Source organism: Saimiri boliviensis, chromosome 9, assembly GCF_048565385.1.
Source record: "Saimiri boliviensis isolate mSaiBol1 chromosome 9, mSaiBol1.pri, whole genome shotgun sequence".
In the NCBI taxonomy this organism is placed as follows: Eukaryota; Metazoa; Chordata; class Mammalia; order Primates; family Cebidae; genus Saimiri; species Saimiri boliviensis.
In genome coordinates this window covers 126,727,421-126,751,872 of record NC_133457.1, presented here as the reverse complement: position 1 = coordinate 126,751,872, position 24,452 = coordinate 126,727,421, and the positions used below count along the sequence as shown (strand labels likewise).

The window sequence follows — 24,452 nt, the reverse complement described above, 5'->3', positions numbered from 1 at the left end:
GCTGCGGGACTGGGGTGGGATCGGGGTCCCGGCCGTGGGAATGGGGTGTCATCTACGGGATCGGGGTGCCGGCTGCGGGACTGGGGCGGGATCGGGGTGTCAGCTATGCGGTCGGGGTGAGCCAGCTGTGGGACCGGGATGGGATCGGGGTGCTGCCTGTGGGACTGGGTGTCACCTATAGAATCGGGGAGCCGGCTGTGGGAATGGGGTGTCATCTACGGGATCGGGGTGCCGGCTGCGGGACTGCAGTGCTGTCTGTGGGACTGGGGTGACAGCTTGAGGGGTGACCCTGCCCTCCGTCCTGGCCGCTCGCAGAGGCCTGTCGCCCTCTCCGCTGGGAGCGCCGTGGCTGCCGGGCCCCCCGCACGTCCCGCGCGAGGCCCCTGCACCCCGCAGCGTCTTCCTCCACGGCCTGGAATCCGCGCGGCCGCCCCGCAGGCGAGTCCGGTCTGCGCCGGTTCACCCACAGCAGCGTCCGGGCGAGGGGTGCCGGTACCCGGGGGCCCGAAGGTGCCGCTCTGCCGCGCGTGGGCACTACTCCGTGGCGCCGTCTGTCCACTGACCCTCGTCCCTCGGCCAGGCCGCCGGCGCCGGGAAGGCGACCCCGACCCGGGCCCGGGAACCGGCAGCCGGCGGCCTCGGGAGGCGGCAGGGCGGTCCGCGCACGCGCCCCGGCGCCCACCGGGCCTTATTTCACGGCCCCGCCTTCCTCCTCGGGAGCGCCAAATAAGTGTCCGGCCCCGCCCAGGCCCGTGCGTGCGCGGCCCCGCCGCCTGCGTCACTAGGAAGCGCGCGCCCGCGCCGCCGCCGCCGCCGCCGCCGAATCCCCAACAAGGAGCGAAGCCCGCGGCCGCCGCCGCCGCCCGCCGCCGCCGCAGCCCCCGCCGCCGCCGCCCCCGCCGGGCGCCTGAGCAGGCCGGGCGCGGCCCCAGGTAAGCGGCGCCGGCGCGCCCGCGGCCCCCCCGCGGCGAGGCCTCTCGCTCCGCTCACGCGCCGCCGTCCAGTCAGGGGTCCCTGCGGAGCGTCAGGACGTTACGGCGGGGGGAGGGGAGGGCCGGGGGAGGGGCGGCCGCGCGACGGCGGCGGCGTCAGGCGGGCGGCGCGGGCGGCGGGCGCGGGCGGCGGCGGCGCTTCCTGCCTCCATCTTGGCGCCGCGGGCGGGCGCGAGCTCGGGCTCCGGCGGCCTCCTCGGTGGACTCGTCCCTTCGGGGACCACGCCGCGGGGCCCGAGCCGTAGGGACGTCACCCCCAGGGACCGCCCGGCGGGGACCCGACCCCCCAGGGACCGCCCGGCAGAGACGCGACCCCCAGGGACCGCCCGGCAGAGACGCGACCCCCAGGGACGCGACCCCCAGGGACCGTCCGGCAGAGACGCGACCCCCAGGGACGCGACCCCCAGGGACCGCCCGGCAGAGACGCGACCCCCAGGGACCGCCCGGCAGAGACGCGACCCCCAGGGACGCGACCCCCCAAGGACCACCCCACAGGGACGCGACCCCCCAAGGACCACCCCACAGGGACGCGACCCCCCAAGGACCACCCGGCAGAGACGTGACCCCCAGGGACGCGACCCCCCAAGGACCACCCGGCAGAGACGTGACCCCCAGGGACGCGACCCCCCAAGGACCACTCCACAGGGACGCGACCCCCCAAGGACCACCCCACAGGGACGCGACCCCCCAAGGACCACCCCACAGGGACGCGACCCCCCAAGGACCACCCCACAGGGACGCGACCCCCCAAGGACCACCCCACAGGGACGCGACCCCCCAAGGACCACCCGGCAGAGACGTGACCCCCAGGGACGCGACCCCCCAAGGACCACCCGGCAGAGACGTGACCCCCAGGGACGCGACCCCCCAAGGACCACCCCACAGGGACGCGACCCCCCAAGGACCACCCCACAGGGACGCGACCCCCCAAGGACCACCCCACAGGGACGCGACCCCCCAAGGACCACCCCACAGGGACGCGACCCCCCAAGGACCACCCCACAGGGACGCGACCCCCCCAAGGACCACCCCACAGGGACGCGACCCCCCAAGGACCACCCGGCAGAGACGTGACCCACAGGGACGCGACCCCCAAGGACCACCCGGCAGAGACGTGACCCACAGGGACGCGACCCCCCAGGGACCACCCCACAGGGACCCGACCCCCCAGGGACCGCCCCGCAGAGACGTGACCCCCAGGGACCCGACCCGTAGGGACCCGACCCCCCGGGGCCGCCCCCCAGGCGGGTCCTAGGCCTGTGTAGAGCCCCGGTGGCTGCTTGGATGTGGGGGTCGTCGGTCACGACCCGCTCTGTGTCTGGTGGTCGGGTTACTGTAGCGGACCGAAGTTGGTTCTTTGCTGATACTTCAACTGCAACAGTTTCGATGACGTCAGTCTTGGCCCGGCCGGTCAAGAATACAGTTTTAAAATGTTTTCTTGGCCGATCGCGGTGGGTCCCGCCTGCAGTCCCAGCACTTTGGGAGGCTGAGGCAGGCGGTTCCCAAGGTCAGACCGACATGGGGAAACCCCGTCTCTACTAAAAGTACAAAAAATGAGCTGGGAGTCGTGGCGGGCGCCTGTAATCCCAGCTACTTGGGAGGCTGAGGCAGGAGAATTGCTGCAACCCGGGAGGCGGGGGTTGCAAGGAGACGAGATTTCGCCACTGCACTCCAGCCTGGGCGACAGCTCGAGGCTCCATCTCAAAAAAGAGAAGAGGCCGTGGGAAGAGGAGGGCTGCCCACCCTTGGGAAGGCAGTGGGGTGAGATGCTCTGTAGTGCTGCTTCTAAACATCATTGTGTCGGACTGGAACTGATACAATGTTTTCTGAGAGGTAACTTGTGTTCGTATTGTTTTGAACTTTGGTATAGTTGCGGTTGGAGAGGCTGGAATTCGGTTTGGTGCATTTACGTGTGTAATACCTGCAAAGCCGCGAAGCGCTGCTGAGGACCCTGGCTGCAGTGTGGCGGCTGCCTCTTTGCGGCTGTTGGTTGAAGCGAATTTAGTTGCTCCTGCTGAGCTCACCTTATCCAAGTAGCGGCTCCTCAGTGAGAGTTAAACCCAAGAGGTCAGCATGGGAAATCAGTAGTATTTTAAGTGAATTATTTATTATTTATTTATATTTTTGAGACAGTCTTGCTTTGTCGCCAGGCGCCAGGCTGGAGTGCAGTGGCACGAGCTCGGCTCACTGCAACCTCCACCTCCTGGGTTCAAGCAATGCTCCTGCCTCAGCCTCCCAAGTAGCTGAGACTACAGGCGCACGCCACCACGCCCAGCTCATTTTTGTATTTTTTAGTAGAGATGGGGTTTCATCATGTTGGCCAGGGTGGTCTCGATCTCTTGACCTTGTAATCCGCCCGCCTCGGCCTCCCAAAGTGCTGGGATTACAGGCGTGAGCCACCGCACCCGGCCTATTTTTTATTTTTTTTATTTTTATTTTTTATTTTTATTTTTTATTTTATTTATTTTTTTTTTGAGACGGAGTTTCGTTCTTGTTACCCAGGCTGGAGTGCAATGGCGCGATCTCGGCTCACCGCAACCTCCGCCTCCTGGGTTCAGGCAATTCTCCTGCCTCAGCCTCCCGAGTAGCTGGGATTACAGGCACGCACCACCATGCCCAGCTAATTTTTTGTATTTTTTAGTAGAGACGGGGTTTCACTATGTTGACCGGGATGGTCTCGATCTCTCGACCTCGTGATCCACCCGCCTCGGCCTCCCAAAGTGCTGGGATTACAGGCTTGAGCCACCGCGCCCGGCCTATTTTTTATATTTTATTTTTTTTGAGACGGAGTCTTGCTCTGTCGCCCAGGCTGGAGTGCAATGGTGCACTCTTGGCTCACTTCGACCTCTGCCTCCCAGATTCAAGTGATTCTCCTGCCTCAGCCTCCCAAGTAGCTGGGATTACAGGTGCACACCACTGCACCCGGCTAATTTTTTTTTGTATTTTTATGTAGAGACTGGATTTCACCATATTGGTCAGGTTGGTCTCGAACCCCTGACCTTGTGATCTGCCCGCCTCAGCCTCCCAAAGTGCTGGGATTACAGGCGTGAGCCACCACACCCCACTGAAAATTTTAATTAGTTATTATTATTGTTGAGACAGAGTCTTGCTCTGTTGCCCAGGCTGAAGTGCAGTGGTGCGATCTTGGCTTGCTGCAACCTCCACCTCTGGGGTTCAAGAGATTTTCCTGCCTCTGCCTCCCAAGTAGGTGGGATTACAGGCACCTGCCACCATGCCTGGCTATTTTTTTTTAATTTTAATTTTTTTAAATTTTTAGTAGAGTCAAGGTTTCACCATGTAGGACAGGCTGGTCTGGAATCCTTGACCTCAGCCTTCCAAAGTGCTGGGATTACAGGCGTGAGCCACCGTGCTTGGCCAAATTTTTTTAATTTGTAATTTTTTTTTGGAGACAAGGTCTTGCTCTGTCTCCCAGGCTGGAGTGTAGTTGTGTGATCTTGGCTCACTGCAGCCTCTGCCTCTCGGTTCAAGCAGTTCTCCCACTTCAGCCTCCTGAGTAGCTGGGATTATGGGCACACCACCATGTCTGGCTAGTTTTTGCATTTTCAGTAGAGATGAGGTTTCACCAGGCTGGTCTCAAACTCCTGACCTTAGTGATCCACTCACTTCGGCCTCCCAAAGTGCTAGAATTACAGGCGTGAGCCAGCCACTACACCTGGCCTAAGTGAAATTTTAAAGTGGCTTTTTATTCAGGTTTGTTTAAAGTTGTTTATTTTGAAGCCTAAGTCTACAACACCAAAATTATGGTAGCAAAAAAAAACATTATGTTTTAGAAATACGAAGGAAGTCTGTCAATGTAAATGAATTCATCATTGTAACTTTTCTGGCTGAAAAGCATCTGAAGACAGTCTTTGGACACCCCCATGCTCTAATGGGAAGCGTGCTTGCCAGCAGCTGGAGGGGTTCCCCTCTGCATCCCCTTCCCCCCAACCTGTGTGCCCTCTTCCCCCTGCCTGTGCCCCGCTTCCCCCTGCCTGTGCCCCCCTTCCCCCCGCCTGTGAGCTGTGTCCTGCTAGATGGCCACCATTTAAATTAGAGTGACAGTAAACAGCTCATGTTCCAACTTTTTAAAATCTTTTTTTCCTCATTTAAAAAATACATGTTCGCCGGGCGCGGTGGCTCAAGCCTGTAATCCCAGCACTTTGGGAGGCCGAGGCGGGTGGATCACGAGGTCAAGAGATCAAGACCATCCTGGTCAACATGGTGAAACCCCGTCTCTACTGAAAATACAAAAAATTAGCCGGGCATGGTGGCGCGTGCCTATAATCCCAGCTACTCAGGAGGCTGAGGCAGGAGAATTGCCTGAACCCAGGAGGCGGAGGTTGCGGTGAGCCGAGATCGTGCCATTGCACTCCAGCCTGGGTAACAAGAGCGAAACTCCATCTCAAAAAAAAAAAACAAAAAAACAAAAAAACATGTTCCTTCCATCACTCATTTTCCATACCTTCCAGAAACAGGAAACGGGGAATATTTTCTTGTCCCTAGCCCCTAGTCTTTATGCGTGTGTTTAGATACGTTCTCTGAGTAGCGTTAATGTGCAGTCCTAACTGGTGTTCTCTTGGCTCTGGGTGCTTTCTTTTCTTACACCAACCTACCACAGCCCTCCTCACACTCACCGTGGGTTGTCCTCACTGCCCTCCCAGGCCAGGCTGGCTCCAGAATGCCTGCAGGGTCTTTGCCGCAGGTGGTGCCCAGCTCCCCCCGGTTTCTTTTTGCTTCCTTTTCTTGAGAATGTGTCTTTGTCTCACAGTGCTGAACCACCATCTCTTCGGTTCAGATCACCTCTGTTTCTAGCTTCCTTGGATCTCTGGTCAAGGCTTAGTTCAGAGACCGGCTGCCATTTGCAGTTGGTGGCCCTTTACCTTGGAGTTGTGTGGAGACCCATGCCCAGTTAGGAAGCAGTAGAGCCCACTGGTCCAGTGCATACCAAGACAAAAGTCAGTCTGTGGAATGGAGGAAAAGAAGCTAGGGTGGACTGGAGACCTTTTGTTCTCCTGCGAACTTCCTCTCCCTAGCAGACATTCAGAAAAATGCTCACATTGCTACATAATGTACGTTGTTTGTGATTTAGCAAGAACCTGAGTCCTGAAGGCATGTTTGTGCTTGGTTGTTCAGTTTGGTGAGTGAGTTCCGGCATTGAAGAGGTAATTGCAGAGGCCTGGCTGGGCTTTGAATGCCTCCCCTTAGTGAGGGCAGGGCCAGCACTCTCTGCAGTGTGCCAGGTTGGGGTGGACCGATTCCTGTCCTTAGACAAACTTGTTTGTTACAGTCCTAGGGACAGGTGATGTTATTTTTATATTAACAATGATAATTTTTAAAGTTCTGGAAAATTTTCTTTCCTTTCTTTGTGTGTGACGGGGTCTTGATCTGTTGTTCATGCTGGAGTGTGGTGGCACAACTGTGGCTCACTGCAGCCTTGACCTGCTGGGCTCAAGTGACCTCCTGCCTCAGCCTCTAGAGTAGCTGTGACTACGGGCATGCATGCTACCATGCCTGGCTGTTTTTTCTTCTTTGTTTATTTAGTAGAGATGGGGTGTAGCCGTGTTGCCCATGCTGGTCTCAAACTCCTGAGCTCAACCAGTCCTCCTGCCTTGGCCTCCCAAAGTGCTGGGATTGCAGGTGTGAGACACTATGCCTGGTCATGAAAAGTTGTCTTTCTTTTTTTTTTTTTTTTGAGACGGAGTTTCACTCTTGTTACCCAGGCTGGAGTGCAATGGCGCGATCTCGGCTCACCGCAGCCTCCGCCTCCTGGGTTCAGGCAATTCTCCTGCCTCAGCCTCCTGAGTAGCTGGGATTACAGGCACGCGCCACCATGCCCAGCTAATTTTTTGAATTTTTAGTAGAGACGGGGTTTCACCATGTTGACCAGGATGGTCTCGATCTCTCGACCTCGTGATCTACCCGCCTCGGCCTCCCAAAGTGCTGGGATTACAGGCGTGAGCCACCGCACCCCGCCAAAAGTTGTCTTTTTTATAGTCTGTACTTTCTAGTCTATATCTAATCCTAATAAGTCATTCTGTTGTAATAGCATCAACAGATCAACAGTTTTTTTATTATGGTAAAATACGCATAACATAAAATTTACCATTTTAGCTGGCATGGTGGTACGTGCCTAGTCCCAGCTACTAAGGAGGCTGAGGTGGGAGGATCGCTTGAACCTAGGAGTTCTGGGCTGTAGTGAGCTGTGCCGATTGGGTGCCCGCACTGAGTTCAGCATCAATATGGTGACCTCCCGGGAGCAGGGGACCAGCAGGTTGCCCAAGGAGGGGTGAACTGGCCCAGGTCGGAAATGGAGCAGGTCAAAACTCCCTTGCTGATCAGTAGTGGGATTGCGACTGTGAATAGCCACTACACTCCACACTCCAGCCTGGGCAACATAGCAAGACCCCGTCTCTTAAAAAAATTTACAATTTTAACCTTTTTTTTTTTTGAGATGAATTTCACTCTTGTTGCCCAGGCTGGAGTGCAGTGGTGCTGTTTCAGCTCTCTGCAACCTTCGCCTCCCAGGTTTACATGATTCTACTGTCTCAGGCTCCTGAGTAGCTGGGATTGCAGGCGTCCAGTACCACACCTGCCTAATATTTTGTATTTTTAGTAGAGATGGGGTTTCACCACCTTGGACAGACTGATCTTGAACTCCTGACCTGAGTTGATCCATCCACCTCGACCTCCCCAAGTGGTGGGATTACAGGCGTGAGCCACCGTGGCTGGCCCCATTTTAACCATTTTTAAGTATGCAATTCACCAGCATTCAGGACACCCACAGTGATTGTGCAGCCATCACTACTGTCCATTTCCAGAACATGTCATCATCCCCAACAGAAATTATGTACTCATTAAAGAATGACTCCTCATACTCCTCCCCCAGCCCCTGGTCACTTCTATTCTAGTTTCTTTCGTTTTTTTGAGACAGGTCTCACTCTGTTGCCCAGACTGGAGTGCAGTGGCGTGATCACGGCTCACTGCAGCCCTGGTCTCGTAGGCTCAAATGATCCTTTAGCCCCAGCCTCCTGAGTAGCTGAGACTATCCCAGCTTTGTAGTTTTTCTTTTGGTTGTTGTAGTTTTTAATTTTCATATTTCCATTTGATTATAACTCCTGTTTCTATGCCGAGATTTTATTTCCACTTGGTTGAGAATGTTTGGCTTTACTCTGGGAGCTCATCCGGTATCACCTGAGAGCCCCTGTGGATCCCGCGTCCATCTCAGAGCCAGCTTCTTTTGTGTATTTGTTCCTTTGAGAATCGATCAGACTACCCTTTGCCAGGCAGTTTGATTGTTCTGGATGCTTTGACTGTTATGCTATGGACTTGGGACCTTGTTTAAGTTTCACAGAGAATGTAGACTTTTTTTTTTTTTTATAGCAAGAAATCAGCCTGGTTTAGGCTGCACATTTTGGACCCTGTTCCTGTGTCCGTGTTCTTAGGCTGGTTTAGTTTAGAGACTTTCCAGTGCACTGTGGATCTGCCCCATATGTACCAGTGGGGCCCATCTGAGACCTGGGCAGTGGTCTATCCTGTAGGTCAGTTCTCTTCCCTTTGCCCTTTAGGGTCAGGACCACCTAAAGACTGTTGGGATGACCCAGGCGCTCATACACAGCTATGTGCTGTCCTTTCTGCTCCCCTCTCAGCGCCTCCAACACACGCCGACTCCAGGCTCCTTGTCTTCTGGCTGGAAACCAGGGCCTTTTGTGTTGCGTGTGCTGTGTAGAGGAGAGAGAGTGAGAGAACAGCAGTGAATCCCCACACTCTTGGGCCGCTGTTCCTATAGTCAGGAGGAAGATTCCCTTCTCATGCCTATAATCCCAACACTTTGGGAGGCCAAGGTGGGTGGATCACCTGAGGTCAGGAGTTCGAGACCAGCCTGGCCAATATGGTGAAACCCCATTTCCACTAAAAATACAAAAATTAGCTGGGCATGTTGGCAAGTGCCTGTAATCCCAGCTATTCAGGAGGCGGAGGCAGGAGAATCTCTTGAACCTGGGAGGTGGAGGTTGCGGTGAGCTGAGATTGCACCTTTGCACTCCAGCCTGGGTGACAAGAGCGAAACTCTGTCTCAACCACGCACCCCACCCCGCCCCACAAAACCCAGGGCATTTCCCTCCTCCCTTTCTGTCTTGTATGGGTTTCCCTTTCCATTCCCCAGCAGAGAGAGGACTTCTTGGAGTGCTTTCTGCACCTGAAACTCAGTTCACAGATTGGGGCCGGCTTTGAGTTCAGGCCAAGAGAGATGGAAGACCTGGCAAGCAGGGAGTCTGCGTCCAGGGAAGTCGCTCGGAATTCCAGGCTCCTCCTGTCCTCCTGCTGTGGGCTCCATGTGGAGGGAGCGGCTCTGTGCCTTCTGCTCCAGGGTTTTGTCTCATCCAGTGGGAAAGACAGGTGGAGTGCACTTACTCGGCCCTCGGAACCAGAGCCCGGAGTAACCCTTCTGTCACCACCTGTTTTTGTCAGGAGGTAGTAGTCTGGGATGTAAGGGTGGGTCTTTGGAGATGATTAGAGATGCCTTTGTGAGTATTGTGTTGTGCAGATGTGGAGATGACTCTGACCCTGTGCCCTGCCTGCTTCCTCCAGGACGTGGGACCCTGGAGGAGTGACGCTGCTGGCTTGGGCGTCTCCTCCTGCTGAGCCATGGCGACCCCCGACGTGAGCGTGCACATGGAGGAGGTGGTGGTGGTGACAACTCCGGACACTGCGGTGGATGGCAGCGGTGTGGAGGGGGTGAAGACCGTGTTGGTGACGACCAATTTGGCCCCTCACGGGTAAGCATGGGCCTCAGTGCCATTGAGGCTGATGGGGGCTTGGGTTGGGCTGTCCTTGGTGCAACTGGCGTTAATGTGGGAAGGGCCGAGTGTCAGGATTTTCCTAGTTCTAGTTACCTGAGACTGGACTCAAATGTGTGCGTAAGTAGAGAGTGAAGAAAAAAAGCAGAAATGGCATGGGGAACAGAAGACCCAGCTGCAGCTGTGGGGAGGCCTTGCCCCCAACACCCGCACGGCCACGGGCTCTGCGTCCTGAAAGCTGTGATTTCTCACGTGAGAGGGAGCAGTAGGGATGGCAGAGAGCTGGGCTTTCAGAAGCGGAGTTGAAGAGCCAGTGATTTTCTTGACATTCTTCATGAAACTGAGCATTTTCTTTCTCATCTCTGTACCAGGTGTCCGAATCAAATGTCAGTTGGCAAAAAAGCCAACATTGGCCCAAGCTGCGGCTTTGTTTGCCACCTGTAGATCTAACTGCTAGGAGGTGTCAGAGCTGCTCCTGCTGTGAGCTGGTGTCACCCCTGCCCCTGCTGGGGGTAAGATAAAGGCACAGTCATCCCTGGGCTACGACCCTCATTCTTCCTCCTCCGAGGGCTCTGGGACTCTGGGACTCTGGGGCTTTGGGACTCTGGGCTGGGGCAGTCTTCCCATTGGTCTCATCTGTGCTGTGTCTCATGCGTGGCATCTCCGCACTGACCTTAGCGTGTCACTGAGCGTCAGCTTTTGACTTGCTCACTGTTTGAGAAAGGGCTTTTGAGAGGAAGACTGTAGGCTATCGTTGACCCCTGCACGGTGCAGGTCAGGCCTCCTTTCGTGGATGGTGTGCAGGCAGCTGCCACCCGGGAGGACCCGGCCCTGAGTTCCTCCCTGCCATCCTTCCCTTGCTGTGGAGTCTGTTGGACCTGAGGCTTTAACTGCCCTCCCTCCTGCATGTCAGGGTGGTGGAGCTTGGTGCGGCTGCAGAGCAGGACACGGGCCCGTGTGGGTTCCTGGTGTGAGGTGCCCAGTCCTCTCTGCCTCATCTGCAGAGCTCGTGGCCGTGTCTGGAAATGCAGACATCTGAGTGGGGCCTCCTGGCCGGACGCTCACAGCTCCGTCCCCCTTTTCCCTTTGTCAGTGCCGTCGGCCACAGCTTCAGTGCTTCCCGGGCATGTGTCCATAGTGTTTCCTGGCCTCTCCTGCCCCACACACTCCATAGTGACCTCCCCACTCTTGCCCGGAGAGGCAGTACCCAGGTTTCCTCCCTTGGATTTGGGTTGGCCTGCAATGAGTACAGTGCGGCAGAGAGGGCCACATAGCTTCCTCATGGTGCCCTAGGGTTGCTGCAAGGAGCCCAGGGTCCTGCCTGACCTGGGGTGAGGCTGCTCTGGTCCCAGCTGAGCCCGGCTTTTGTGTCACCCACCCAGGCATCCTGGTGGAAGGGGCCTCCGGGTAGGTCCAGTCCAGTCCCATATCCAAGTCTCCTCACCTGCACCATGACACCATGTCCGCAGTGGTGTGGTCCAGCACCAGGTTGGGACCTTCAGTATCCTCATCTTTAGGCCTTTCTTCTTGATCTGGTCCGAGTCCCCAGACAACATATGTCTTAGTCTGCTCGGACTGCCATAGCAAAACGCCATAGACTGACCTCAACAGTGGATATTTTTCCTTACAGTTGTGAAGGCTGAAAGTCCAAGGTCAGGGTCTGCCAGGTTCTGCTTTTGGGAGGACTCTTTGAGTTGCAGATGGCCGACTTCCTGCTGTGTCCCTGTGATGGAGAGGGAGGGAGAGAGAAAGAACTTTCTCTTTAATTTTTTAGAAGGTCACGGGGCCAGGCGTGGTGGCTCACGCCTGTACTCTCAGCACTTTGGGAGGCTGAGGCAGGCAGATCACTTCGAAACCAGGAGTTCGAAACCAGCCTGACCAACATGGTGAAACCCCATCTCTACCAAAAATACAAAGCAATTAGCTAGGCGTAGTGGCAGGTGTGCCTGTAATCCCAGCTACTTGGGAGGCTGAGGTGGGAAAACTGCTTAAATCTGGGAGATGGAGGTTGCAGTGAGCCAAGATCATGCCACTGCACTCAAGCCTGGGCAACAGAACAAGACCCCATCTCAAAAAGGAAAAAAAAAAAAGATCACAGTTGGCCAGGCCTGGTGGCTGATGCCTGTAATCGCAGCACTGTGGGAGGATGAGGCAGACAGATCGCTTGAGCCCAGTTCACGACCAGCCTGGGCAACATGGCAAAACCCCATCTCTACAAAAAACACAGTGCACCACCAGCTGGGCATAGTGGTGAGCACCTGTAGTCTCAGCTACTCAGGAGGCTGAAGCATGATGATAACCTGAGCCAAGGAGTTTCAGACAGCAGTGAGCGTGACTGTGCCACTGCACTCCAGCCTGAGGGACAGAGTGACAGAGTGAGACCCTGTCTCAGAAAACAACAAAAACCACCAGAAGGTCAAAGTCTTACTGGATTAGGGCCAACCAGTATGACCTCATTTTAATTATCTCCTGAAGACCCCATCTTTAAATACAGTCACATTGTGGGTAAGGCCTTCAACATGTGAATTTTACGGGGGACACAGTTTAAGACAATACCTTCCCCTTGCTCTCAGGGTCCTGTAGGCAGGGGTCTGCCTCTACTTCTCAGGGTCTTCTGCCACGTGGGGCTAAGGATAGCATCTGGCTGGATGGGTGGGGTGGGACGTCTTTTGGTTGATCTCCTGTCCCTCATTCCTGCTGGCAGAGGTAGTTGATGCCCAGGCCTCTAGATTTAGGGGTTTGGGGATACACTGAGTGTTGGTCATCTCCCCATGGCCAGCCTCCGCCTCTCGGTCTGCGCCTTGCTGCTGATCGCATCTATGTACGTCCTCCCACTCCTGGCTTCTGGGTTTACGCTTGGGAGCTTTTCCGTCTGCATTGTTGTGATGACTTCCATGAGGGATCCATTCACCTGGGTGCTATTTTTATGTATTTATTTATTTTTTTGGAGTCTCGCTCTGTCACCCAGGCTGGAGTGCAGTGTGCAGTGTCAGCTCACTGCAACCTCCGCCTCCAGGGTTCAAGCAATTCTCCTGCCTCAGCTTCCTAAGTAGCTGGGACTACATGTGTGCACCAACACGTCCAGCTAATTTTTGTATGTTTCGTAAAGACAGGGTTTCACCTTGTTCACCAAACTGGTCTCGAACTCCTGACCTCAGGTGATCTGCCTGCCTCAGCCTCCCAGAGTGCTGGATTATAGGCATGAGCCACTGTGCCCAGCCCACATTTGTGTGTTTAATTTGCCATTTTATGAGGAAATTTGTGCAGCTTTAAAAAAATTATACATAACTGACCGGGCGTGGTGGCTCACACCTGTAATCCCAGCACTTTGGGAGGCCAAGGTGGGCAGATCACGAGGTTAAGGGATCGAAACCATCCTGGCCAAACCCCTTCTCTACTAAGAAATACAAAAATTAGCTGGGTATGGTGGCGCACGCCTGTAGTCTCAGCTACTCAGGAGGCTGACACAGGAGAATTGCTTGAACCCAGGAGGCGGAGGTTGCAGTGAGGTAAGATCGCACCACTGCACTCTAGCTGGTGCCTGGAGACAGAGCAAGACTGTCTTAAAAAAAAAAAAAATTACACATAACTATTTTTATTACAACATATGTATGGTAGAAAATTATTTCATAGCTGGAATGATTTAGAAAGAAAAAAAGAAAGTGCTGGTAAGCAAAAATAAAAACCATATTGCTGTTACCCAGAGATTCCTACTGCCACCACCTTAGATCTTTCCAGATGTTCTGTTTATATAGGAACATATGAATTTTTCTTTCCTTAAACCTTTTTTTGACATGGAGTCTTACTCTGTTGCCCAGGCTGGAGTGCAGTGGCATGATCTTGGCTCACTGTAACCTCCACCTCCCAGGTTCACGTAATTCTACTGCCTCAGCCTCCTGAGTAGCTACAGGCGGGTGCCACCAGGCCTGGCTAGTTTTTTGTATTTTTAGTACAAATGGGGTTTCATCATGTTAGCCAGGATAGTCTCGATCTGCTGACCTTGTGATCCACCTGCCTCGGCCTCCCAAAGTGCTGGGATTACAGGCTTGAGCCACCGCGCCTGGCCTCCTTAAACCTTTTTATTATTAAATTCATGTACATGTAGAAAAGCACCCCAGGCGCTCATGTTCAGTTGAATGAACCCCCACAAAAGGAGCGTGGGGCTTCCTGCCCTGGAGCCCTGCACATGCCCCTTCTGTTCCCAACATGAGACCCCACTGTGCGTGCAGCTTTCATTCTGGTTTGGCTTTAATGATCTTTGTCTTTCCATGTTGATGAATTTTCCTCTCTTTTAATACTCAATTCAAACTTAAATTTCTTCCTACGTTGGCCAGGCCTGGTGGCTCCTGCCTTTAATCCGAGCACTTTGTGGGGCTGAGGTGGGAGGGTTGCTTGAGCCCAGGAGTTGAGACCAGCCTGAACAACAAAGCAAAACATCAGCTCTACAAAGAATACAAAAATTACTTGGGTGTGGTGGCATGTACCTGTGGTCCCAGCTTCATGGGAGGCTGAGGTGGGAGGATTGCTCCAGCCTGAGAGAGGTTGAGGCTGCAGTGAGCCAGGGTCATGCCACTGCACTCCAGCCTGGGTGACAGGGTGAGATCCTGTCTCAAAAGAAAGAAAAAAGAAAGATTTCTTTCCCCCCAAAGTGGCTCTTACTGTGGATTTGTCCCAGCCAGAGACCATCCCATTTAGTCCTTGCATAGCCCATTTAGCGTGTCACTCAGGAAAGTCTCTTTCATGAACTGGCTTAACAAGGAGACGGGGCCAGATGTCCTGCAGGTGCACCGCTGGGCTCAGAGGATCACAATTCACTACAGCAGCTGAGCAGCGCCTGGGCCCTGGTCTCCAAAGCCAAGGTCCGTCTGATGGGAGGGTGTTTTCCCAGTGAGGCAAGTACAGGGCGGCTCTCACGTCCAGGGGAAACCTGCGCTCTTCCCTCCCCTCCTGCCCAGACCACCCACATTCTAGACTTACACCCAAGAGAGGTCTCATGATTACTGTCACAGGAGCATCACGGACACTGGGGTTACCCATTTGAAATGTGGAGGTTTCAACATTAAGTATATCTTTATTGAAAAACAAAAATGAGCTGGGCACGGTGGCTTACGCTTGTAATCCCAGTACTTTGGGAGGCTGATGCAGGCAGATCACTTGAGGTCAGGAATTCGAGACCAGTCTGGCTCTTTAGTAGAGCCAACCCGTGTCTACTAAAAGTACAAAAATTAGTCGGGTGTGGTGGCAGGCGCCTGTAATCCAGCTACTTGGGAGACTGAGGCAGGAGAATTGCTCTGGGAGGGGGTTGGAGGTTGCAGTGAGCTGAGATTGCGCCGCTGCACTCCAGTCTGTTTGACAAGTGAGACTCAGTCTCAAAAAAAGAAAAAAAGAAAACAAAAATGTTATTAGTAATAAAAATCTTCCTGAAGCTTTCTCCCTCTCGTGCAGTTATCTTCACACGCAATCGGGGCTCAGAGCTGTCCTCAGTGGGTGTCTTGCCGGCTGGTGGCTGGTACAGTGCCCTGGAGGCTGGTGTCCCATTTGCTGCCTTGGTTTCCAGTGGTTACTATGGAAGGCGGCTCCTGTGGGTTAGCTTTGCTTTGTGAATGCTGAATATGAGCTTTTTGTCTGGGTTGTTAAAAGAATTTGCTCACATCTTATGCTTAAGTTAACTCCTTTAAGAACAGTGAGAAGTATAGAGGAAGTAATTGCCAAGTTCTCTTGCTTGCTCTGTTTATGATTGTGTCAGTTTTCTTTTGCTGTTTAAGAAACCACCCAAAACGTAGTTATGATTTCCTTTAATTCTCTTGGTTGATTGGTGGTGCTGCTGGTCTGGGCTGGCCTCACCAACCCCTGTTGTCAGCTCACAGCATGGCAAGGACCTGCTGGTCTGGGTAGCCTCGGCCACAGGGGTCTCTGGAAGGAGGCGGTCTGGGACATGGGTAGGCTCGACTGGGTGGCTCTCCTTTGCTTTGCCAGCTCTGTGACTTCCACCTGGAGGCCTAGATTTCTTTGCCTTGTAAGCCAAGGGTTGTAGAGGAAAGCAGGTCTCCTGCTCACTCCTGTTGCCTTGACTGACGCAAGCAGCATCACAAGACTCTGGTTCGAGCCTGCAGCTAAGACTTCCTCTTGGCAGGAAGTTATAAAACGTTGTGGCCATCTCTGTGGCCACAGAATGACATTTCCACTCATCCGTCTCCTCCCTTTTCCTGGGCCTTCCCAGCTCACCCCATGCAGGCAACATCGGGTCTGGGTGTGGCTGGGGCTTCTTGGTTATGGCACCCCTTGATCCAGAGACTGGTGAATTAAAACCTCGAGACTTCCCCTCTTCTCTTGAGCTTTCACTGGTGGACAGGACAGGACCAGCTCTCGGGCAGGTGCAGGGTGGCCCTTTGGCCAGATGCGTTCGGGAAGCTATCTAGGATGTGAGGGAAGAGTGACAAGCATAGCACTGCCTGTTCTTTGTTCTGAGGCTGTTTCTTTGTTACATTTTCCATTTTTTATGTTTTCTCCTTTCTTAGATTGCTGTGAGTCAAAACCATTTCTTACCTTGACAGTCTTTTGCCAGTGGAGAAACTGGGGACTTGAAATGATTTTTTTTTCGGAGACAGAGTCTTGCTCTGTCGCACAGGCTGGAGTGTAGTCGTACAGTCATGGCTCATGGCAGCCTTGACCTCCTGGGTTCAAGGAATCCTCCCGACTCAGGCTCCTGAGTAGTTGGGACTATGGGCATGTGCCACCATGCCTGGCTAATTTTTTGATTTTGCAGAGATGGGGACTCACTATGTTGCCCAAGCTAGTCTTGAACTCCTGGACTCAAGCAATCCTCCTACCTCAGTCTCCCAGAGTGCTGGAGTTACAGGTGTGAGCCACCACATCCGGCCAATGCAAAACAATTCGATCTTCTGAGGATTCCTAGTTTGAAGAAAACCGTACAGCTCCACTGTGTCTGGAGTGCTCCATGTGGGGTCACACTAGTCAGGAACTGTCTGGAGTGCTCCATGTAAGGTCACACTAGTCAGGAACTGTCTGGAGTGCTCCATGTGGGGTCACACTTGTCAGGCAGTGTCTGGAGTGCTTCATGTGAGGTCACACTAGTCAGGAACTGTCTGGAGTGCTCCATGTGAGGTCACACTAGTCAGGAACTGTCTGGAGTGCTCCATGTGAGGTCACACTAGTCAGGAACTGTCTGGAGTGCTCCATGTGAGGTCACACTTGTCAGGCAGTGTCTGGAGTGCTCCATGTGAGGTCACACTAGTCAGGAACTGTCTGGAGTGCTCCATGTGGGGTCACACTTGTCAGGCAGTGTCAGGAGTGCTCCATGTGAGGTCACACTTGTCAGGCAGTGTCTGGAGTGCTTCATGTGAGGTCACCCTAGTCAGGAACTGTCTGGAGTGCTCCATGTGGGGTCACACTAGTCAGGAACTGTCTGGAGTGCTCCATGTGAGGTCACACTAGTCAGGAACTGTCTGGAGTGCTCCATGTGAGGTCACACTAGTCAGGAACTGTCTGGAGTGCTCCATGTGGGGTCACACTTGTCAGGCAGTGTCAGGAGTGCTCCATGTGAGGTCACACTAGTCAGGCAGTGTCTGGAGTGCTCCATGTGGGGTCACACTTGTCATGCAGTGTCTGGAGTGCTCCATGTGAGGTCACATTAGTCAGGTGTGTTTCCTGTCTTTTTTTTTTTGAGACCAAGTCTCTCTCTGTCTCACATATGCTGGGAGTGCAGTGGCTCGACTTCAGGTCACTGCAGCAGCCTCCACCTCCTGGGTTCACATAAATCTGCCTCAGCCTCCTGAGTAGCTGGGATAATAGGCATCCACCACCATGTCTGGCTAAATTTTATATGTTTAATAGAGACAGGATTTCACCATATTGGCCATGCTGGTCTCAAACTCCTGACCTCAAGTGATCCACCCACCTCCACGTGAGCTTCGGTGCTCGGCCGACATTGGTCATTTCTGGGCTGGTGCTGCTGGGCCTCGCCGGGGAGGGGGAGGTCCGGGCTGGACTCACTCATATGTCCGGGCGTTGGGGGGCTGGCCAAGGCTCTGCTGGGACACCTGCCTGGGTGTGCCTAGAAGGAGGAGGGCCACGGTCCCCCGGGGCCTTGTCACAGCGTCTTGGTCAAAGGCTGGCCCAAAGTGAAGTGGAAGGGGTGGGAAATGGCCTCTGGTCTTGATGGAGGGAGCCATAAAGGACCAGAGGGCTTTCTTCAGTCTTCGGTTCCTTTGCCAGGACGCCAGGGTGCTGCCCTCATGGGACAGTCACGTATGGAGCAGCGGACAGGCTGCATGCACCTTCTCCTGAGAAGAGGGCATGGCTGAGGCAGGGCTGTCTTGAAGGACTTAAAGATCCTCTTCTGGGTGGATCATGAGGTCAAGAGATCGAGACCATCCTGGTCAACACGGTGAAACCCCGTCTCTACTAAATATAGAAAAATGAGCTGGGCATGGTGGCACGTGCCTGTAATCCCAGCTACTCAGGAGGCTGAGGCAGGAGAATTGCCTGAACCCAGGAGGCGGAGGTTGCGGTGAGCCGAGATTGCGCCATTGCACTCCAGCCTGAGTAACAAGAGCGAAACTCCGTCTCAAAAAAATAAAAATAAAAAAAAGATCCTCTTCTTTCTTGTGGAGAATTATAGCTATTATTCTACCAGCTGGAAGTTGAGATTTCTTCTTGCTACCTGTTTTTTTAAAAGATGGGGGAGTAGAAGCTAGTTAACAACTTGGTGGGTGCTGATTCCTCTTCCAGTTGACTATTTTGGGGGGACCTTGGGAGTGCTCCTTACTTCTGAAGCCTGGTGGGGCTGCCTTGCTGCCGGCCACATTGTGGCAATGGCCATATGTTGGAGAGGATGGGCCTCCGGTAGGTAGCCAGCAGCTTGCACAAACATTTGCTTTAAGCAGAGTGGGCATTTTTCAGATGAAGTTTGAACTGTAAGTGCCAGTTCATTCGCATCTCACCTGAGCACTGTGGAAGGCTCTGTTGTCCTGCAGGGAGAGGGTCCCTCCTACGGTCTGTGTTCAGTGTGGCAGGTGCGTCCACAGGTACAACAGGGGCGCCTCTGAAGCTTGGGGTGGGGACCTCACAGGGCCCCATCTGCACACCTGTTTGCCCCCACAGGCCATCTCCATGGAGAGTTCCTGGCTGTGTTTGCACATGGCCTGGGTGGGGTTTGCTGTGTGACTGTGACCCTGGCTTGTCAGGGGCTCCCCTGCCTCCCTCCCTCCCACTCTTGGGGCTGGGTCCTGGCCAGCAGTCGTGTGAAGGGCACGTGATCCTGTTCTGTCATCCTCTCCGCCGTCCAGAGTTCTGACCCAAGAGGTCGGCGTCCTCTTTGGAGTTCAGCACCCTCCTCGGAGCTGTGCCGTTCCCAGTTTGTCGTCTTCACATGGGAGTCATTCTTACTATGTCCCAGAGACCAGACTCCATCTTTGTAGTTTTAATCAACTTTCATATAACTTTGAGAACTAGAGAGTGGTGAATTCTCTGGGCAGGAGAATTTATTTATTCTTCAGGAGCTCCACAGCAGAGATCACAAGTGAGCAGGCGGAACAGAACAATGGCTCCACGCCCCTCCCGGGGATTTTTGTGTGCCTGCGCTCAGGGACTGGCTCTGAGCTCCGCCAGTTCAGGCCTTTCAGGAAGCAGATACCAGGGCTGACTGGGAGAAGGCTGGGTGGAGGCTGTGCTGCAGCTCTGACCACGAGAGGGGCCGGTAGGCAGACCTCAGGCGCAGTACAGGAAAGGGGCCACCCAGGTAGGCACGACTCAGCGAGGTGCCGCTGTGTTCAAGGCCAGGCCTGCGGCTCCGCGGCCGCTTCCCCTGCCATCTTGCAAAGCCCGTTCTCCTTCCGGCGCCTCCACGCTGAGCCTTTGCGTTTGCAGCCTCGTCTTCCCTCAGCCCCTTCTCAGTGCCCCCTGCACTGTCTTCTCCAGGGGGATGCAGCAGATCTGTGGCTGTTTTCCAGCCACAAGTGGATGTGCATGCCACATTCTGCACTGTCAGCCACCCTTGCTGTTTCCTGAGGCCTCTCACGGCTTCCTCCTGGGACCTTGCTGTCTCTGCTGCTCCTTGGACGGTCAGGCAGCCTCTTCTCACAGGGGATCCCTTGCTCAACCAAGGCTTGGCCAACAATTCCTACATCTGGGCTAGAGCCCCCCGCTGCCTCTTTGCTGAGCTGCAGATCCTCTCTGAAAGATACAGACTGTGGGGCTTTCACAGAGCAGAACGCTGCAGGCTACAGGAAGGAAGCAGCGATGGCCTGCACAGCAGCAGCGGCCGTCAAGGCCTGTGGAGCAGAGGAGTCACGGGTGCGGTGCCTCACACCGGGAATCCCAGCACTTTGGGAGGCTGAGGTGGGTGGTTCACTTGAAGCCAGGAGTTCAAGACCAGCCTGGGCAACAAAATGAGACCTACGAAAATATACAGAAAAAAATTAGCTGGGCCTGGTGGCATGTGTCTGTGGTCCCAGCTACTCAGGAGGCTAATGTGGGAGAATTACCAGGAGCACAGGAGGTCAAGGGCTAAATCCTGAGTTGTGATTTAGCCGCTGCACAGGGGAGACTCCGTCTCAAAAAAAAAAAAAAAAAAAAAGCCAGACTGAACAGAGGGCACGCCTATACTTTTATTTATATAACCTTCAAAAGCAGCAAACCTAGTTGGCCAGCGGCTGTCCTTGGAGGGAGAGCCCAGAGGGGCCAACAGAGGAGGGTTGGCCGTGGGCATCTGCATAGGTGATGAGTGTACTTCCTGAGGGCCTCTGGCACCTGAGCACTTCTGTGTGCAGGTTACACTTGGGCCAAGATGACCCCACCAGACACCAGCTGGTGTCCCACAGTCAACCCAGATTCTTCCTGTCCTGTGCAGCTCTGCTCATTGTCTTCCAAGCCAGCAGGTCTCGGGGTGCCTCCCCGTCCAGGGTTGCTGTCTCTTTGACCCTTGGTCCCCTCTCTGTGGGCTTCTCACCCAAGTGCTTTATCAAACTCTGGGCCCAAGCAGTCCTCCCGCCTCAGCCTGCCGAGTAACTGAGACCACAGGCTTCCGCCGTGCACTTGGCTCCCTGGTCTCCTGTCTCAGCCTCACTTCCTGCCCCTAAAATCTGTGGTCCACTGCAGTGTTCTTTCTTTCTTTTTTTGAGAGAGTCTCCTCTGTCGCCCAGGCTGGAGTGTAGTGGTGAGATCTCAGCTCACTGCAACCTCTGCCTCCTGGGTTCAAGAGATTCTCCTGCCTCAGCCTCCCAAGTAGCCGGGACTACAGGCATGTGTCACCACACCTGGCTAATTTTGTTTTGTATTTTTAGTAGAGATGGTGTTTCACTGGGTTAGGCAGATTGGTCTTGATCTCCTGACCTCGAGATCTGCCCACCTCGGCCTACTAAAATGTTGAGATTACAGGTGTGAGTCACTGTGCCCAGCCTTTTTATTATTTTTATTTTTATTTTGAGACGAAGTCTCAGAGTGCAGTGGTGCGATCTTGGCTCACTGCAACTTCTGCCCCCCAGGTTCAAGAAGTTCTCCCACCTCAGCCTGTAAGTAGCTGGGATTACAGTCACCCACTACTACACCCGGCTACTTTTTGTATTTTTAGTAGAGTTGGGGTTTCACCATGTTGGTCAGTCTGGTCTCGAACTCCTGACCTCAAGTGATTCACGTGCCTCGGCGTCCCAAAGTCCTGGAATTACAGGCATGAGCCACCATGCCCAGCCACTCCAGTGTTCTTTCTTAAAGTACAAATCTGACCATATCAATCCTCTGTTGAAGGATCCAAAGGATGTGGCAGGGCGCCCTGGCTCACGCCTGTAATCCCAGTACTTTGGGGGAGGCTAGGGCAGAAGGGTCACTTGAGCCTGGGAATTCAAGACCAGTTTGGGCAACGTAGTGAAACCTCATCTCTACTAAAAATAAAAAAAAAATTAGCCAGGTACGGTGGCGTGTGCTTGTAGTACCAGCTACTCAGGGGGCCTAGGCAGGAGGCTCACTGGAAGCTCTGCAGTGAGCTGTGATTGCCCCACTATACTCCAGCCTTGGCAACGGGAGTGAGATCCTGTCTCAAAAAAAAAAAAAAAAAAAAAAAAGGATCCAAAGGGCTCCCTGACTTCCCTTCACTTTTAGCCTGCAGTGAGGCTCTGCCTGCAGGCACATCCTGCCCCACAGGAGAAAGGCCCCAGGAGCCCCTGGCGCCCTGCTCTCAGCCTGTGCAAGCCACCCCCACGCCCAGCTCCTGGCTCTCGGCATTTCCAGGTTCAGCTCAAGAGTCACCTTCCCAGAGCTGGCTTCCCCCAGAACAGGTGTTCCCCTTGGCTCGAACTGCTTTGGCCGGTGTCCCTGTTTGTCCAGGTCGTGAGTGAGTGTTGGGGATTGAAGGCTGTGCACCCCAGACGCCAGTCCTGAGATACGGGCACCATCAGGCCTCTGTGTGCTGGGCACCTGTGCTGTGCTGAGACTGAGGCATGGGGTCTTGAAGGCGAGAGAACAGGGAGGGTGCCCATGAGCTCTCCTGAGGTTGAGTGTATTTTTTTTTGTTGTTTGTTTTTTTTGGCCAGGCCGGTCTCAAACTCCTGACCTCAGGTGATCCGCCCACCTCGGCCTCCCAAAGTGCTGGGATTACAGGTGTGAGCCATCTCACCTGGTGTGAGCCTGGCCCTCGAGTGTGTTTTTAAGCAAACTTCTGGAAGTTTAGAAGTGTGAGCCATCTCACCTGGTGTGAGCCTGGCCCTCGAGTGTGTTTTTAAGCAAACTTCTGGAAGTTTAGAAGTGCACATATTATATACAGTTGGCTGTTATGAGGTGCACAGCTGGGAGACCCGCCCAGACCTCTCCCAGCTTGTCCACATCGTCTTCCCTGACGCAGCTGCTCTCACAGGTTCTGGAAACTGGAGACTGGTTTCCTGTTTCAGACAACCCTCATGCAAGTGCGGGAACACCATGTCTGCAGGAGTAATTTCTAGAAATGGAGGTGTGGGTCAGAAGGGCGTGTTTCTGGGCTGCGGGTGGGCTTCACTGCGGACGGCGTTGGAGTCCTGCCTCCCACACTGGCGCCACCACGCCGAGACCCGCCCCTCTGCGTGGTGGCGCTGGTTCCTTCCCGTGGGCCGTCTGTCTCGGGGAAAGTGGCATCCATGCCAAGGCTCTCCCCTCCGCGTGGTGGCGCTGGTTCCTTCCCGTGGGGCGTCTGTCGGGGGAAGAGTGGCGTTTCGTGCTGTTGTGATCGCATTCCTTGTGAGTGTCTTTCCAGGGCTTCTCCAGAGCCTCTGCTTGTGGCCTTCCCGCTGCCCTGTTGTGCTGTGACATTCGTCTGTGTGACCTCCTTGTCATATCAGGAAATTAGCAGCTTGGTGTCCTTATGTTTTAAGCATTTTACCACCAAGCTTTTTTTCTTTTCTTAAAAAATTGTGGCTGGGCTTGGTGGCTCACGCCTGTAGTCCCAGCACTTTGGGAGGCTGAGGCGGGTAAATCATGAGGTCAGGAGTTTGAGACCAGCCTGGCCAACATAGTGAAACCCCGTCTCTCCAAAAGGAAATTGTTTGGGCTGTTAGTTTTTCCTAGCACTGAAAGTGTTTGTTTTTATTTTGAAAGGCAAAGTTGTCTTTTTTTATTTCTTGGTTTTGTATTGTATGAGAAAACCCTTTGTCACCTAGAAACTAGTAAAAAACCCTTTTTTTCCTTCTAATACTTTGATGGTTTCATCTTTTACCTTTACATTTTTATTTGTTTACAATTTATTTTGTTATGAGGTTGAGCCATGGTGGTTTTTCTTCTAAAATTTTATATTTTCTGATAGTTTCTATAGCCATATGAAGTGATTATCGTGGAAATTAAATAGTTTATTAAAGACAGAAGTGGAAGTGCAGAATCTCTACTGGAGCACTTGCTGTCTCCACGAATCCTTCTGGTTTCACCTCTGTTTTTTATTTTTTGAGACAGAGTCTCTTGCTGTGTCACCTAGGCTGTAGTGCAGTGTTGTGATCTCAGCTCACTGCAGCCTCTGCTTCCTGGGTTCAAGCGATTCTCCTTTCACGGCCTCCTGAGTAGCTGGGATTACAGGTGTGTACTGCTATGCCTGGCTCATTTTTGTATTTTGCTTAGACACTGGGTTTCACCATGTTGGCCAGGCTGGTCTCGAACTCCTGATCTCAAGTGATTTGCCCATCTTGGCCTCCCAAAGTGCTGCATTTACAGGTGTGAACCAGCGTGCCTGGCCTCACCTGCTGGTTTTACCTGCTAGGTGCCGTTCTGGGTGCTCCCCACTGTAAACCAAACAGAAAATGTATGTTCCTGAGGCCAGTTTGGCGCCCATCAGTGCTTGGTCCTCGGACCTACGCAGCCTCTGCCATTTTTTTTCTTTTTTTTCTTTTTTAATTTTGACAGAGTCTTGCTCTGTCGCTCAGACTGGAGTGCAGTGGCGCAATCCTCACTCACTGCAGCCTCTGCCTCCCAGGTTCACGTGATTCTCCTGCCTCAGCCTCCTGAGTAGCTGCGATTACAGGCTCGAGCCACCACCCAGCTAATTTTTGTATTTTTAGTAGAGATTTTTAGTAGAGATGTTTTACCCTGTTGGTCAGGCTGGTCTCAAAACTTCTAACCTCAGGTGATCCTCCCGCCTCTGCCTCCCAAAGTGCTGTGATTATGGGCGTGAGCCACCGCCCTGGCCTTTTCTTTTGAG

General features: G+C 53.9%; 1 protein-coding gene across 4 annotated transcripts in view; it reads left to right on the top strand.

Moving 5' to 3' along the window:
- The first annotated feature begins 770 nt into the window (after positions 1–770).
- Positions 771–24,452, top strand: part of GMEB2 (glucocorticoid modulatory element binding protein 2) — a 42,186-nt gene continuing 18,504 nt past the window's right edge. Inside the window, exons 1-3 of one of the 4 annotated variants that reach the window (XM_074406774.1) lie at positions 2,036–2,753; positions 2,863–3,059; positions 9,579–9,766. In XM_074406774.1, the coding sequence (XP_074262875.1) occupies positions 9,636–9,766 (131 nt within the window). In that variant the 5' untranslated portion in view covers positions 2,036–2,753; positions 2,863–3,059; positions 9,579–9,635. Of the gene's footprint in view, positions 933–2,035; positions 2,826–2,862; positions 3,060–9,153; positions 9,462–9,578; positions 9,767–24,452 lie in introns of those variants that run through there. The other 3 variants (XM_039479516.2, XM_039479515.2, XM_003932664.4) reach the window with 3 other exon arrangements.